Source organism: Ambystoma mexicanum, chromosome 6q (genome assembly GCF_040938575.1).
Source record: "Ambystoma mexicanum isolate Mex_15411 chromosome 6q, UKY_AmexF1_1, whole genome shotgun sequence".
NCBI lineage: Eukaryota > Metazoa > Chordata > Amphibia > Caudata > Ambystomatidae > Ambystoma > Ambystoma mexicanum.
This window is the reverse complement of record NC_090937.1, coordinates 673,454,316-673,471,539: the sequence shown is the minus strand read 5'-3', so window position 1 is coordinate 673,471,539 and position 17,224 is coordinate 673,454,316. Positions and strand designations below refer to the sequence as shown.

At 43.8% G+C, this 17,224-nt stretch overlaps 1 protein-coding gene across 3 annotated transcripts in view; it reads right to left on the bottom strand.

The window, feature by feature from the left end:
* The window catches only part of TNIP3 (TNFAIP3 interacting protein 3), a 451,042-nt gene that overhangs the window by 85,859 nt on the left and 347,959 nt on the right, over nucleotides 1-17,224 (bottom strand). For all 3 annotated transcript variants that reach the window (XM_069631170.1, XM_069631168.1, XM_069631169.1), the window contains exons 3-4: nucleotides 3,721-3,786; nucleotides 2,278-2,409 (exon numbers count right to left, since the gene is read on the bottom strand). In XM_069631170.1, coding sequence (XP_069487271.1) covers nucleotides 2,278-2,409; nucleotides 3,721-3,786 — 198 coding nt within the window. The remainder of the gene's footprint in view (nucleotides 1-2,277; nucleotides 2,410-3,720; nucleotides 3,787-17,224) is intronic.

The window sequence follows — 17,224 nt, the reverse complement described above, 5'->3', positions numbered from 1 at the left end:
TTAGACAGTACGAGATTCGCAAACCTTTCCCTCACATTTGTGTGTAAAGCCCAGATGCATGTGAGGAAAACAAATGTTAATTCTGAGGTTGGTAGTATTAAAAAACGTGAATCTGCCTGTGTAATGACTTTGGTGCAGATTCTCTCCACTTGTGTTTCTGGCGCAGTATGCAGGTGTGTCAAACGCATCTGGCAGTGGCCTGATTTACAAAGAGTTTTTCATTGGGATTGCGTCAATTTAAAACGCTTTTGTGAATCGGTTCTTCTGGCTCATGAAGGGAAGCACTATGGGATGTGCGATTATATAAAACTATTCCCTATTCCTATTGTCTAATAATAAGTGTCTCAAAAAAGGGAGGGAACAGCACCATGAAGTCAGGGTTCTGCATAGGCCACTGCCTTCACGCCTAAACCCCACGTAGAAATACTACCGTATTCGTAAAGTCTAAGGGCCCGATTCATGGAATTTTTGGCACGGGTCAAAGTGACTTTGCACTGCCGACACAACCCCTGATTCATGAAACTCTGCAAAGTGCAGTTTTGCAGTGCAACGTCCGTGCAAAGTCATTGGGACCCTTAGGGGATTTTTTTCTTCTTTGATACCCTGTTCTTTCTAAATCATTTTCTAAAAAAAAAAAAAAAAAAAAAAAAAAAAAGGTCCTGTCCTGTTGTTTATGACATGCAAAGACAATTGTGGTGCATCACCCGTCTGTTCAGAATCTCTTAATCCTTCAGTTGTTGTCTGAGGTAAGTCCCTTATCAACTGCTTCCTCTGTGCTTCAGTTACTTGATGCAGTTGAAGAGCCTTGTTGCCCTCTAGCGATAGTTGTTCTAATATGTTAGCATTCCTGCCATGAATAGACAATGGGCCTCATTACAACTCTGGCAGTAGCCGGGCCGGTAAAAACAGCAGGCTGCCGCCAGAGTTGTGTTTTTGTTCAGGCCCCTGGTTTTAGGGAATTACCGGGTCATTACAGTGCCAGCGATCCGTGAAGCCATGCCCCGAAAAATGTAACTCCCCATTCCCATTTGAGTCCCAAAAAAGACTCAATGGAAATGGGAGGGACGGAAACACCTGCACCGTGTGCAACAGTGTCAGTGCATCGTCAAAGTCTGTGAGTGGCTGCCGTCCCGCCCGTCAGGTCTGACCTGGCGGGTGGGACGGCAACCGCTCACAGAACTTGGAGTGTGCCGGTCCAGCACACTCATAATGAGGCCTACAGTCTAATTTCTAATCCATAGTATCTCGGTCGAATTCACGTATTTTAAGTGATCTAATAATATTATCCGTGTTTTCAGTTGCATTTAATGTTTGTTCGGTCTCTTGAACAAGTCCTAAGATTCTATTTGCTTCTACATCCGAAAAGGCCAATGTCTAAACACAGCATTGTATTAGGTCATTAATTATGGAAAAGGATATGTTAAATGTTGTGAGCTAAGGACCCATCTGACTCTTTCTGTACTACTATGAAACAAACTAAGGTAGTCCCTGCTCAACATTGTACATTTAAGATTCAACGCGTTCTAGTAGTATGACCAATTTGGAAATAAGCTCAAAAGAATTTTAAAATGAACTTTGGTTGGGGGGAGGCAACAACACTGAGAGCAAACAGGGATCCAACAGCGTCTAGGATCAATAAAGAACTATTGGTTGGGTCCCAACAAATATATTGGTAACACACAGCTCTGACTCCCAGCTCTGAGTGTAGGGAACAATAAGGAATGAATGGTGTAGCCTTGACTTGCAAATAAGGCAAGTCAAGGCTTCAACATCCAATATTGATTAGTTAAATACAATACTCTAACCTTACACAAATGCATAAACCTCACCTACAGGATGCACACGAGCCATCTCCCAGACAAATTAATTAGCACAGCCATGTCATGTTACACATCTTAACGAGAGAGTCCAACAATGCCCTTTGATTTTCTTGATCAATTTAATTGAATGCTGGTCAATTTGTGAATGTAATGGAAATTGCAAAAAGTAGTGATGAGAAAGCTCCTTCTTTAAATGCAACAGTGTGCCAGTTATTGTGATGCCGATAACTGTTGCACACAAAAACCTGTCACTCATAATACCACTGCTGTACATAAAGAAACCGTTCATGAACACATTTCCAGTGGCGAGATTAAGAACAAATACTGTTATAATGCAGATGTCTACAGAAGCCAAAGAAAGGACGATGAAATTACACCATGTAGTAAATGTTCTCCTTTTTCTGAATTTCACAAGCAGGCTGGGACAGATCGATAAAGGGAAGTGGCTGTGGCCTACCATTTCCTGTTCGAGACATTCCGCTGCACGCGTCTTTTGCTTCACAAGCTCTGATTGGTTTTGGTTGTACTTTCTCTCCAGCTCCATGACACTGCTCTGACATGCATGAAGTTTCTCTTTCATCTCGGCAATCTGTAAGGGATCGAACATAGTGATATGGTCGATGAAATGGCCATCAGTTATTAAAGGATTGTGTTAAACTGCCTGCGAGTTGTAATAGCTTGCAACTAAAAGCTACAACCATAGAGTGAAGGAGCCTACAGCTCCCTTCTAGGCTGGATTACAAAACATGCAATCGGTGGCAACATATTGTTGTGGTCAATTCTGTTTCTGTTTTTCTTTGCTCCTGTGTTGCTAAATTGCAAAGGGGATTACTGCACATGGGTGTGCTTAATTGTGCTGGGTGGCATGTTACAGATACCCTGCATTAATCTTTTTAAATGTTAAAATTACTAAATCAGTGTTGGCATACATAAACTAACCATTGAACAAAGAAATGCTCTTAACCAGCGCAAGGAATGGGCCGGAACAAGACGGAGCGGTGCTCTGGCAAAACATGTCTTGTCAGTCCCCTGCTTCGTCCACCAGGACCAGGAACTAGCAATGGCTGTCTCAGATCCTGCACCTCAATGAGCAGACCACTTTCAGAAGAATCTCCTGAAACTAATCTGATTAGTGAAGCACGGGTTGCTCACACATGCCACAGAGCACAGGGACTTGGACAGCAATCCACCAAAAAGCGTCTAAAGCTCATTATGCACTTACTGCATTAACTGCATTAACCCACATGCACAGTGACTGACTCTTCAACATGCTTTCAGAAAATTCAGCTGCAGTTATCCCAACTGATATAGGTTTCCTACAATTTACAGACATTTCTTTATTAGGGTGAATAGTGTGACCAATCCAAACAGACGAGTCCATTGTTTGCTTAAAAGTGTTTTGTTACTGAGTCACTATAAGACATGCTTAACGTTTAACATTGTTGTCATTCTGATGTTCCCATAATGCTCTTTACTTTTATGCAAATCGCCAGGATCGGTTTCCATGAATCTATACTGTGTTCTACAACCTGGACGGGAGCCACGCCCCATTGGCCACGCCCCTTCCTTTCTACAGCCCACCCCTCCAAAGAGGTGACAGTTCCCCAGTATTTCTTTTCCATTTGCAGCACTGCTCTAAACAACGTATAAGATGTCAGTTGCTATCATTTGCGAGAACCAAGTGCAATATACTGCTGTGCAATTCAGCACCTCTGGAGCGAAACATCACAGTGAAATATTGCATACAACACACAATATCCCTTCAACCCCTCTGGAAACCACACAGACACACATCTTGAGTAACTAAATCTCAGATTTGGAAACTAAAGTTTCCAGGTTAGCAACACATTAACGATAAGCAGACATTTCTTTAAGGATTTTGTTCTGCACTGTTTCTTACCTTTTTTTCGTAGAGTATCTTCATGTTTCTAAACTGGTGATCCCATTGCTTGTTCACCTCTAGAAGCTGCAATTACAAAGCAGAATCAAACAAACACACACAAAACAACTTCCTTCCAATGGTGTTCCCACAAAGGCAAGCATACAGCAAGGGCAGAAATGTGTTGAAATATGGCAGGTTCTCTATGCTCATACCGCTATATGTAAAAATATAGTTGTAATCATCAAATTAAGACCCTTCGTCGATTCACTAATGCTTATCCTCCGATAGGGCTGCAGTTATTGTGTGCCTGACGTGTTAACAGTTAGAAGTCTCTCCTCTGCTCAGCAGTCAGGTAAATAGTTTCTCTTTCTGCAGGCTCTTCTCTGATAAAAAAAATAAATAAAATAACTCCCTCAATCCAACTAAGATTGCTAGGACACTGAGCATTCTGAACATGCTGTGGAAAAGCCATAGGCCTGGCACTGTAAAATGCAGGGTGTCTGGTGTTTATGCAAAGACCCCAAAGTACATAAAATGCTTGTCCACAACATTTGAAAAGTGAGACCTATACTTTTTGCGGTTCCATGTTCAATTGCCAACATACATTTGTTTAAAGTAATTTCTGACGCCGAAATTACTTTGAACAAAACCAATCGATTTTGTAGTTTTTTATTTTTTATTTTGTTGGTGGCCTTCCCAAACCTCGCTTCCCTATTCTTTAACCCGTACCGCAAACCCCTTCCCACCCATTTTAACCCCTCCCCCATACATTTAGATGGATTTATTTTTAAATAATTTCACCATCGGAAATTACTGCGGGAGCAAGTCTGTCAACAAAACAACTCTATATCCTTTTTGCCAATGCGTATTATTTTAGAGTTGCCATTGAAGCGATTCCATGATACTTCCACTTCATTGTGTCTTCCAGGGGCCAGATCACATAAACGTTGCACCGGTGCAACTGCAAAGTTGCACGGTATTAGCACTAGGGCAAAGTTTCCCCTATTTCTAAAAACACTTGGACATATTAGAAAATGATTGCACCATGGCAAGAGCATTTTGGCATGTTATAAGCAATTACCTTTTGTGCAAAAAAGATACATTTTCACTTCCTTTTTGCATCAGGGCAAAGTTTGCCCTAGTGCTAATACAGAATAGTATTAGCACTAGGGCAAACTTTGCCCACGTTCAAAAATGCATTGAAATGTATCTTTTTTGGACTAATGTAATTTTTGCCCTCGTGCTTATAGCATGGCAAACTGAACTTGTCATTTATTTATTTATTTATTTATTTTTACATTTGTAAAGCGCCACACAGCCCAGAGGCATCGGGGCGCTGTTGCAAGATAATGACTTCAGTGCAAGGAGGGGTAGATAGAGGAGGTTACATCAAGATCGTATCTACCCCTAGCCTGGGAAAAAAAAAAAAAAGGACGTTAGACATTACATCGGTTGTACAGTTGACAGGGCCCAAGAGGGGTTTATACAAACAGCATCGTTTTTATTGCTTTCCTGAAGCACAGGTGGGATTTGATACCTCTAATCTCGGCGGGTAATAAGTTCCAGTTGGTGGCGGCGAGGACTGGGAAGCTAGTGCCACCTGCTCTGCTTCTGAGGCTTTTTGGAATTGCTAGGCGGTTGGTGTGGCTAGATCTAGTTGGTCTGTTGGAGGGGGGATCAGAGAATCTCTGTGCAAGGTAGCGTGGTGCTGTGTCCTGTCGGCATTTGTGGGTGAGTGCCAGTGATTTGAAAAGGATTCGTTCCTTAACTGGAAGCCAGTGGACGGATTTTCTGGTGGCTGAAATGTGGTCTCTTTTCGAGATTTCTGTTGCTGCTCTGAGGGCATTGTTCTGCACCGTTTGAAGTTTTTTAATGTTTTTGGCTGAAGTGCCTAGTAGGAGTGCATTGCAGTAGTCTAGGCGGGATCCTATGATAGCTCTTGCGATGGTGAGGGAGTTTTCCTGCGAAAGGAAGGGCCTTGCTGCGGTGATAAGTTTTGAGTGGTAGGCTGCTGCTGAAGAGATTGCGTTGACCTGTCTGTCCATGGTGAGGTTGGAGTCCAGGTAGACTCCAAGGGTTTTGACTGTTTTGGAGACCGAGATGCAGCAGTTGTCGATGATGAAGGAGTCATATTGGGGCCCCATTTTATTGATTATGGCAGGTGATCCGATGATGAGTAACTCTGTTTTTTCGCTGTTGAGGCAGAGCCAATTCTCAGCCATCCAGGTTTGGATGGTGGTGTAGATGGAGATGAGGGTTTTTTGGTCGGCTTCATAGTCTCCGGTGAGAGGGATGAGGACTTGTGTGTCGTCCGCGTAGTTTGTGTATGTGATGCCCATTGCATCGAGGTATTTAAATAGTGCCCTTGTGAAAAGGTTGTACAGAGTAGGAGATATGCAGGAACCCTGCGGGACACCGCATTTAATAAGATGTGACTGGGCGCAGGCTGTGTCCGAGAAGACTTTCATTTCTCTGCCCTTAAGGAAGGATGCTATCCAGGCGGTGGCTTCTGGTGAGAAGTTGCCCGCTGTAGAGAGGTGGTGGCAGAGGGTGTCATGATTGACCAGGTCGAATGCCGCCGAAAGGTCTAGTAGAAGTAGGAGAGCTGGTTTGCCTACGTCTCTTAGGTCATCGATTTGATTCTTGAGGTCCAGTAGTGCTGTTTCTGTGCCATGGTTTGGCCGGAAGCCAGATTGCCGGAGACCAAGTAGGTGATGCGTTTCAAGGTAGTTTTGAACTTGGATGTATGCAGCTTTATCCAGGATTTTGAGAAGGAATGGAACTGTTGTGATGGGCCTGTAGTTCCCTGGTACCTTGGGGTCTAGTGTAGGTTTTTTCAGTAATGGGCGGACCCAAGCTTCTTTGAGGCAGGATGGCACTTGTTTGGATCTGAACGAGGCATTGATGAAGGCTGTGAAAAACGGTACTAGTGAAGGTGCGCTATCCTTGATGAGCTGGGCTGGACATGAGTCGCCTTTACAGTTGGAGGGTTTGATGGCGTTGAGTATGGTTCGGACTTCCTCTTCTGTCATCTCCTGGAACGAGAAGGCTGGGATTTCGGAAGGGGCGGTGTTCTGGTGTAGGTTGGATAGTTGTTGCGATAAGGCTTTTTGGTGAGTGATGATTTTATCTTGCAGAGTATTCAGTTTGTTGAGCATGGCTTCTTGGATGTCATTGCACCATTCTTTGTCTTTATTCAAGGGGTTAGGGGGGGGAGTTGGGGACTCCAATTCTCTGAAGATGGCGAAGATTTCTCTGGATCCGGATTTAGCGTTGGCGATCCTGGTATTGAAGGAGTTGGCTTTGGCAGCAATGATGGTGGATTTGTATTGTTTGGCGGCGTCTTTAAAGGCTTGTTTAGTGATGTCAGTGTGATTCGTTTGCCAGGCTTTGAGAGCTAGTCGTTTTTGTGAGCGTAGTTTCAGGAGATCCTGAGTGAACCAAGAGTTAGTTTTTTTGGTGGGTTTAGCTTTCCTAAGTGCCAAGGGAGCAATGGTATCTATGGCCTTGGTGATAATGGCGTTGTAGGTTTCTGCGAGAGTGTCTGGGTTGTTGGTGAAAGGGTGTTTGAGTTCGGGAACCAGGAGGTGGGGAAATAGTCTTTCCTTGGTTAGTTGCTTAGTGCTCCTCGTGAGGGCGGGCAGCAGAGCTTGGTGAGCGGTGGGTGGAGTTCTGGAATAGTTGATATTGAAGTGGATGATGGAGTGGTCCGACCAGGGAATGGGGTCAATGATGGGCATCGATATCTGACAGTTGTGTTGGGTGATCCAATCCAGTATGCAGCCTTTGTTGTGTGTTGGTTTTAACACTTCTTGTTTGAATCCAAGTGTTGTGAGGGCGTTGTTGAACGAGGTGGCATTCCTGTCTGAGGGGTCATTGAGCCCGAGGTTCATGTCACCCAGGAGGATGGACATGGTGGTTTTCTTGAGGTTGTTACTGATGGTGTGTAAGAGCGCTTCTTGGAATTCTCCCGCTGGTCCTGGTGGGCGGTATGTGAGGTGGGCGGTGATGGTGCAGCTAGGTGAGGGGTTGATTTTGACGAGCATGTAGTCACAACTGTGTGAGGGGTCTCCTTGTATCTTTCTGATAGGGATGGATTGTTTGGCTATCAATGCGACCCCCCCTCCTTTTTGTGTATTGCGGTCTTGCCTGAAAATTGTATAACCATCGGGTAGGGCAATGGCTAGAGCAGGGCCTGCGGCTTCATGGAGCCATGTTTCGCAGATAAATAGTAAATCAAGGTTGAAGTTGCATATGAGGTCGTGGATATCTAGGGCGTGTGCCAGGAGGGAGCGCGCATTGATGAGGGCGCATTTGAGTATTGATGGTTTGCTTAGGGGCGATTCGCTAGCAGTGGTGGGGGCGCACATACCACGTGGTTCACCAATATCGTCAGTGGCAGCAGTAGAGACAGTGCTGGGCGCACCTAAAGCACACATAGCAGGTGGAATCACATTAGCATCAGTGGCCATGGTCATGGTGCAATAGTTTTCTAATATGTCCCAGAGTTTTAAGAAATAGGGCAAACTTTGCACTAGTGTTAATACCGTGCAACTTTGCACTTGCACCGGGGCAAAGCTTCTGTAATCTGGCCCCAGGTTGCCAAATAGCTGCCTGCACTGCAGTCTGACACCAGAAATCAGCCTGTTCCAGAAGCACTGCTTGAAATAGATGCTCCTGCTTTATTCCTGCCAAGGCACTGCACGCGCTGCTTTAACACAAGGGGTGCACCTGTGTCCTGCGCCACCCCCAGCACCTTTGTAAAACGTTACGGAGACAGGCCTCCTATGCTCGTGCAGATTCATTCGCTGCAATCTATAGTTGCATCACACGCCACTGCTCAACTCAGGAGAGCATCTGAGGTAGAAAGGCACAAAATGAACTTTTAATTTCAGTCTTAGCAGATGGCATCATGCCCTGATGCTCAGCACATAGACCATTTGCAAATTCCAATCCACGTATATGGGCAGCTTTAGCAAACATCGGGCATCTCTTCCAGTTATATACGTGTGTATCATTTTTGGCACGCCTTCGCTATATATGCAATGGCTGTGAGTATGGCCCATATGAAAATATGATTGCTGAACTTGCATATCCGATCCCTATGCACACGTTTGCTCCGAGAATGTGATGGGGCCCTCAATGATGACTCGGGAACACCTTTGAAGCATCTTATCACCTGTAAATAGGTAGAAGTGTATTTGTAACATCAGTGCCTCATGGCATTGCATTCCCAAAGACTGGGAAAGTGTTGGAGGGTCAGGCATGACAAGTTAGACATTGCACTTTCCCAGTTTTGAATACAAGCAGGTGAAGGTCCTTTTCGTTGAGTACATTGGTGAGCGCATTGCATTTGTGAATATGGGATATACTCACAAATACAAGACCATCACCCCAGCAGGTCCAGCTTTGTGCTGTTACTCACTTGGCCATAAAGAGACATGTGAATGTGCGCATCAGTGACTGCCGTATTCAGATGCCATTTTGTGAATATGTGCGCAACTCTGCATATTGTCTATTGCCTGTCTGCAGGATCATGCACCAATGAAAATCAGCTTTGTAAATGATCAGCTTTTTGCAAATGTTTCTCTGTGTAGACTTTTCATGATCGGATGATGGGACCTTGCATTACAATCTGTTGTTTTGTAAATCCAAGAATAATAGAAAATAACCCTTCAGCTGAATAAAGCTCTACATTCAGGGGCTGATTCTGAGCTCATGATAAATGGAGTGTGGAATTATGACATTCTCCCCTCCAGCTTACAGTCCCACCATTCTGAAGTGGGTTGAAGTATTGCAAGGCAGATGTTATGCTCTCCAGCAGCAAAAGCTGCTAAAATCTCTCGTTCTGGGGGAAACATGTGCTCGAATGCCACTGCGAGCATTTCTTGAATGACTGCCTCTTTTTTAATATAATAACGTTTTCTTAAACTTTCATTACATTAGAAAAGTGGTGCTGCAGTGTAAGAAATGCACTTTCAGTAAAGAGAAAATGTGTGCACTAGAGTTCGTATTCTAACGCCTTATGTTTGACGTGCTAAACCAGTGCTGTTGGGAGGAGAATCCCCTCCATGTTTCTGCCCTGCATTCCTGGTGGTGGCTAGGGCTATTGTTAAGCCATAAATCAGGCCTATGCAAAATCCAGGCTTTCATGTGCCTGCACCACATTCTTTCTCTATTAGAATATGGTGTTGTAAGGAAAGTGTTCCTCCTTCATGGAAGAACACTTCCCTACATTTGCACGCACCTCAGAATCAGTCCCTGAGTCACTGATAAGTTGGATTGATAATATTATGTCAGGAAACTCGGGCCTAATTCACAGAAGTGTTTTCTAATGGCAAAACCCCATTGGAAAATGGTCTGTGAATAAGGGCCTCGATCTTTAATGTATCCAAGGCCGCATCTAAAAGTAATTGGTTTGAGTCAAAGTCTACCACCCTTTGGCAGATTTTCACATGCCCACAATAATTAATAGCAATTGAAACATCAATATTTGTTTCAACAGACTTCCACTTCACCTTTTGTGTTTCAGGCTGAAGGTTCAGTATGTAAGCAACTGTTAATTATTTGTAAGTACGGTCTAAAAATTGCCCTTTCTCCTCACCCGGAACAGCATCATGTCTTTGTAAAAGACTAGCAAGCAGGATAGCTATGTTTGTTTGTTTGTTTATTTATTTGTATGGCGCACCTTACCCAGGGGCAACAGGGCGCAGGCAGAAGATAATTCGAAGCTTACAATGTTGCAGAAATATACACATTGAGGTAGTGATAGAGATAACCAAAATTACAGAAAAGAAAAGTACAAATCTTCATACATACAAAGTCAATATCTATGCAGGGGTAAATATACAAATATACAAATATGTACAGGGCTGTTAGAGGCGGGTACTCCTGAGAAAAAATACTCAGGATTACAGGATTACAGGAATAGGAGGTATGGAAATGTATACAAATCTTCATACATAAAAGGTCAATATCTATACAGGAGGAAAGTGTACAGATGTGTGCTGTAAGGGCTGTTAGAGGCGAGGGCGAGGTCACGAGCAGGTATCACTATCTATGCCTAGGTATAGAAAAGTGCAGCTACATACAAGGGTTATTGGAGTTAAGGTGACTGATGAGGTGTTTTCTAAAGTGTAAGTATGGTTGGTCAGCTCTTAGGTTGTGTGGCAGCGAATTCCAGAGCATGGCAGGTTTCACCGGGAACACTATGGATTTAGGTGATTTCCTCTGACATACAACAGCCTACACTTTTACATTTTGAATCCTGTGTCAGGTGTAGCTTAGCACTTCAAACATCTTAGGTTCATATACGGAGAAATATTAAAAGCAATTATACTTAGAAATGTGAGGAATGCAACGTGAGGCACTACAGGCAAACAAAAATTATTATAGACCTATTTGACAAATGTCCAACCTCACATAGTGTGAGTAGAATTTACATCTGAACGTTACTGATAATGTTTCTGACCATAAGTGCTCTCCTCCTACTACTTACCTTGTAGAAGAAGGGGGGTGGATGACCACCGCTCTTTTGCCCACAGCCTTTGCTGGGCCAGACCTGGCAGACCTGGTCCAGCTGCTAATTAAGCCATGTCCGTCCCCCTCATGTTTGGACTTTGTTGCTCGGAAATAGTGAGTTCCCAACAATCAGTCCAGGTGGATTTTTTTTTTTTTTCTTTTTTATTAAGCATGTTTTTAAGAGACATTATAGCTTTTAGAACACCCCCTCAGGCCGTACCAGGAGTTTTGGGACATGAAGACCTTGTTAAACTCACTCATTGTGCACAGGCCTCTCATTTTGTCTTCAGGCCCATAACTTCCAATACGTCCCTCAGGCTAGTTCTATTAAGCTTAAGTAAATGGCACTGTACCTATCAATATGGCTCTCAAATGTTGTATAGCCCAGAGATACGCTAATGGGGGAAGGCCTCACTGTTCCTCCAGGCTGACTGTGCTGACAGCATGACTCTCACCATGGTGCTACCTCATCACAGAAACACAACACTGACAGCCATGCTGCCAGCCATTCCACAATGAGATGGAGCACCACGATGACAACCATTCTGATAGAGCTGCATTGATCTCAGTGTGGCGTTCCCTCTCATCATAGGAGCATCATGCTGACAGCAATGCTGTCCACCTTTTCTGGGCTAGAGCAGACAGGTGCAGCCCGGGTATGAAAAATGGCCAGCCCCCTCCTTACACTAATTACCGTCTTTGGGTGGGGCAGAGCCATATAAATCAAAGAATCAAGGCTGATGTTAGAAAATCCAGGAAGTGTGTTCAATTCAGCCAAGGACAATGTGCAGCATTCACAAATAACCCCCCTGCTGAAAGCCTGTGTTGCATCCCATCTGTTTACAACTACAATAAAATGTGGCCTGACCATAAAGTGTTAAAAACCAAGTGTCCCCCAGATGTGCTGTCTCTCGAGGCAATTCCATGCAGAGAAAATGGCTCTAGCCAGTGCATCCCAGTTATCTATGATCTGCAACCAACTTCAAACAACCAACTTTAAAGAGACTAATAAAAAACTCTGGTCACAGGCTGGCCCTGGCTGGCAAATGGCAAATGGCCTGGAGGAAGGAAAGCTCATATGTGCACATATGAAGATTCCCTTTGTTTCAATGGACTGTCACAATGTTTGCATTTTCCCATAAACCACAAGTTGTGCTGATTACATGTATGTTTCATTTTTTAGATAATTTCCAGGGATTTTGGTGATATAAAATGAATCCACCTGCGACTCAGGGAACTGTAATAACCATCTAAATGGGTTCCTGGCTGATCTGAATATGTCCCAAATTAAGAGTTGGCGAACTGGTGGAGGGTCAAATTATGGATGTGGGGAATGCATTGCATGCTCCTAATGATTATGCTTTTTATAAAAATGGTGGAAAATTGGCAAACGGCGTGCTAATTGGTGTGGGCATGGCTGGTATTTCATTTAATTTCCCATGGTTAGCTGTATCAGAATATATATATATATATATATATATATATATATATATATATATATATATATATATATATATACACACATACACACACTATGGCAGTTACTAAGTTACTAGTAAATCAGAAAGTTTTTGACACATAACTAGTGTTTGCCAACAATGTGACATGGAAACAAATGGAGATTGCAAATTGAAGCTGCTATATGTCTGCTCCAAGCTCTTAAGCCAATCATTAGAGAGAGGCTGCTTTTAGGTGAAGAAAGAATGGTAACTGTCCAATCATATTTTCGACAACTCTTGCAGGGTACTCCCCAAGATTCTGAACTTGATGGTGTCATCACTGCTATTATAAAGAGGAAGCTCTATGAGAGAAAGAAATACCTCCTAAAATTACCATTGTGAAAGAAGCTGCTGAAGCCTACCATCTGACAGCTGCAGGGAAACACCAGAGGATATTGCTCAGAGTGCATCTGGGTCGAGCTGTCCATTTCTGGTAAGGCCTAAAAGCTGACTGGGTCCTATGCTAGAGAGTTGGGGACCATCCTTGAGAGTTGAGTGACCAGACCCCTGCCCTTCCAAAGGATCCTGAGCACACTGCAACATAAGGTCAATGATCAGACTAATTATAATCGAGGGCTGTTAGATGACCTTATGGCCTTTCAATTATAAATAAAGGAGTTAAAAATGAAAACAGCCAGCTAATTATAAAAGAGGTTATTCATAAAATGATTGTGATCAGATATATCAGCCGGTATATACTAAAATCAACTAGTGAAGAAAAAAAGTGAAGAAAAAATACCTTTTGAACCAGGAGAATAGCGTCCTTGCACAGGAGGTGCACCAGTTGAAATAATGGATGTAGAACAGAGTAATTCAGGTTCTCAGGAACTGACTCGAGATAGACAATGAAAAACTCATGGAGCATGTGAGGCAAACAGAAGCTGACCTTTTACAGGCTGTGCAATGTAGAAATGTGAAAGAGAAAGAGATTATTGTTTTGAAAGCAAACCGCCCTGAATATGCGTGCATAATGCAGGCCGCACAAAACTAAAACAAGTCAAGTCAGAATTAAATCAGGTAATTACAAGATCAGTATATGGCCCAGAGTAAAGTGCTCAAGGTCAATCAGGCCCTCGTCTCAGAGTTGAAACGCCAGCTCTCAGAGCACCATCAGGAAATGAGGATAGAGAGAAGCAGGTGTGACAGTTTGGCAAATGAAATTGAAACACACTAACAGGCATTGAGGCTCCCTGACCAATTAGGAAATGGGAAATGGCCCTATGATCCAGGAGTGATGCCCTGCCCATCAGGAACCTCATATCTGTTAAACACTTTGCATGAGCCAACTGCGACTTCCCTTCATTCTTTCCACCTACCAAGACCAAGGAAATATGAGGCACCTGGACTTACCCAGGCCTAGCCAAACTGATCCAGAAGGCCAGTCCTTATCTACGATTGAGGACTACTCACCTCTACCATAAGAAAGGGAAAGTGGCAGACCAGTGTGTAAGGAATTATCCATTGAGGACGTTTGACAGTGAAAACTCACTTGATGAGAAGATGGGGTAGTTGGACTTAAAAACAATGAGATTGCCAAGAGACCACCTAGCTCACTTCACTGTAGAAGAACAGTGAAACTTCAGCCCAGGAAGAGCATACTAAAAACCTCAATACATTCAGGGGAAAGGGGAAAATTCCCCAGACTCCCTGGACAGAGGGGTGAGGAAACTGGGTTCTATCCTGGGCCTAAAAGTAACTACAGGGAGATTGAGCCAGGGTGTTCACTTTTGCCCAGGTGTGAGGACTCCAGATTGCATGGTTCTCAGAGATATTCCCAGTCTCATAGAGATAGGGAGCACCTAGAAAACTGGGAAAGGAGCGCCAGTAATAGTTTTGAGTAGAAGGTGAATGGGCTCTAGTGCAGAAGAAGAAAAATACAGGGAAATACCCCAAGAATGCCAATAATTTGTTATGGGAGAACCTGAAACTTTATGAGCCAATGATGGCATCATTCCAGATCAGAAATGAAGTGAAATGTATAACATTTGCTAAATGGAATTTGTCACCTGAATACTCCAGTCTCCTTAAAGGACTGGAGGACCAGGATCATTATAAGTGGTACGGCAGCAATATTAAAAAATGTCTCCTTACACTGAAACCCACAGGAGGCCCGTAAGGCTGCATATAATTTGCAATGTGGGGAGGATCAGGTGCCTGGGGAGTTTGTGCAGGAGCTAAAGTGTGCTTTTGGACAGACTTCATGGCGAGTGAACACACATAGTAGGAAGTTTGTGACTACATATTTCCATGCGCTCCCCAAATACATAATGACTCAGCTGGTCTGCAATGTTCATGAGCACAGGACCCTGGATTGGGTGATTGTAAAGGCCAGCAGGATCTCTGCGGTCCAGAAGCCTGCTGAGAGTAACCCCCCCCAAAACCTCTAAATCATCTAACATCCCTGCTGTTGCGATGGTGGCGGAGGTAAAAATGACCCCTCCATTGGATCTGGAAATGGGGGTGGCCTAAAAGTAACCCTCCTGCTAACAAGCAAAAAGGAAGGCAGAAGGGACCCTCCAACCAGGCCTAATCGAATGGTAGTCAAGAATGGCCCCAGAACAATGATCCCTCTGATGCTGAAACATATGTAAGTCCTAGGTATAAAGGTAACAAAGCAATCCTGGGGTATGTATACACTCCCCCACCTAAGTGGCATACCAATCAGGTAAGTACTGCCCTGGGAAACGTCCCATCCAAAGTTTCCTCTGGAGGGAAGTATCACTGCACCTCCCAATCTGAACTTTCTTCCCAGATATCCCTTGAACCAGAACTTTCAAAATAATCCTCCTCTCTCTCCCCTGTACCAGGACAATTGATCCCTGAACTCTGGAGAAGAGAGATTCAGGATGGAAAATTATGTGGGAAATTTCGACTACCCGAGCTACTCCGGGGGAAGGGACAGTTACCCTTTTCGGGAATAGCATAGGTATGACTCGAGACCTCCCTACAACCCAGAAAAGGTATTGTAGCTGGGACAACAGGTCCAGCAACTGACCGATGATCAGGGGTGCATGCTGAGGGCTCAGTCCAATCCTCAATCTAACCCTACTTCCCAGAATTCTCCAACGCACAAGGCTGATGCCTCGGGGGGGTTGATGGGAGGAAACTTCAGACAAACCACAGGTTCCTGAAGAGTGGGCCCGGGTGGAGGAGAGATGCCAAGGCCTAGAGGAGGCTTCCTTTCTCAGCCAGATAGAACCCCTAAAGACCTGTCAGACTGAAAGTGACTCTTCTACCCCCAAAATGTTAGAACCCAACAGCAAAGGGTAATTAGGAGAGGCCAAAGAAGAACCCACTTTGTGGAGGAACTCCAGAGCATCCCCTTTGAAAGAGAAGAATCCCTGGAGGATTCAGGTAAGCAGACAATCTCTTTCAAAAAAGGAGGTATCCCTACCAAAGGAAAATGGGACCCAAAGGTCCCTGAGTGGGACAGTGTAAGTATGGAGATGGACTCAGAACAAGAAACCTTTCAACCCCAAAAAGGCGAGCCAGACAGAATTGAAACTGATGGTGTGTCCTTTTCCTAGTCAGGTTCTGAGAAGTACCTGCAGGTAAAGTGGGCAGCAAAGAATCAGTGAAGAAAGACAATTCCACAAATCCACACATTGTTAGTTGTAACATTTTATTTACAGATTCCCAATCTCTGATACAGAACATTTCCCAAGATCACACAGTGTCAGAGTTCAATATTAAGAAAATGACCACCAGGCTGTCAAATAACTCACACTTTCTTTGCACCTTGGAGAAGAAATAAGGCTGATTTTATGCACCGGTCACGGTGCAGGGTAAGTGTCAATTTTCAAATCTGGTGGATACTGGATCCAAAGCCACCCTCCTGTCCAAAAAGGCCTTTGACCAACTAAACTAAGGATGGGTATGGCCACCAAATTACCCTCAAACAACTTCCTGGACAAGTCCAACATTTCAACAGGAATTATATTTCCTTGGTTACTTGCGGAACAATCTCCTGAGGATGTTATCACATCTGATCTACTATGTAAACAAGGTCCTCTGGACCCAGACTAACTGGCCTATAAAATTTAAAATGAGTACCAATTATGTCAGCAGGAATGGTAGCTGCCATGAATGGTACCTATCATTTAATTGATCAACTTTCTGAGAAAGTCAAATTCCAATTCAAGAATAACCAAGTCCTAGACATCTCTGTCATTTCTGGAGGAGAACAAACTGGCAATGGCAACCCTTCTCCATTCTTGAAAATCAACCTTCCTCCAGTTGTAAGTGCAATCCACACTGGAAGAGGACACCCTAATATTTTAAACTAATCCAAAATCAGAAGAAACCTTTAGTCCTGTGAAACCAGATGAGGAAGAACCTGCTCACAAACTGACAGACATTTAATTGAGGGGGAGGAACAGGTGATTGGCAGAGAATGCCTGATTATCGGAAGGAGCTTCATCAGCAAAGGATTATTCAGGAAACTCACAAAAGATTAGACCATTCCCACATTTAACTTGATTGACAAATCCGAAGTAGGTCTG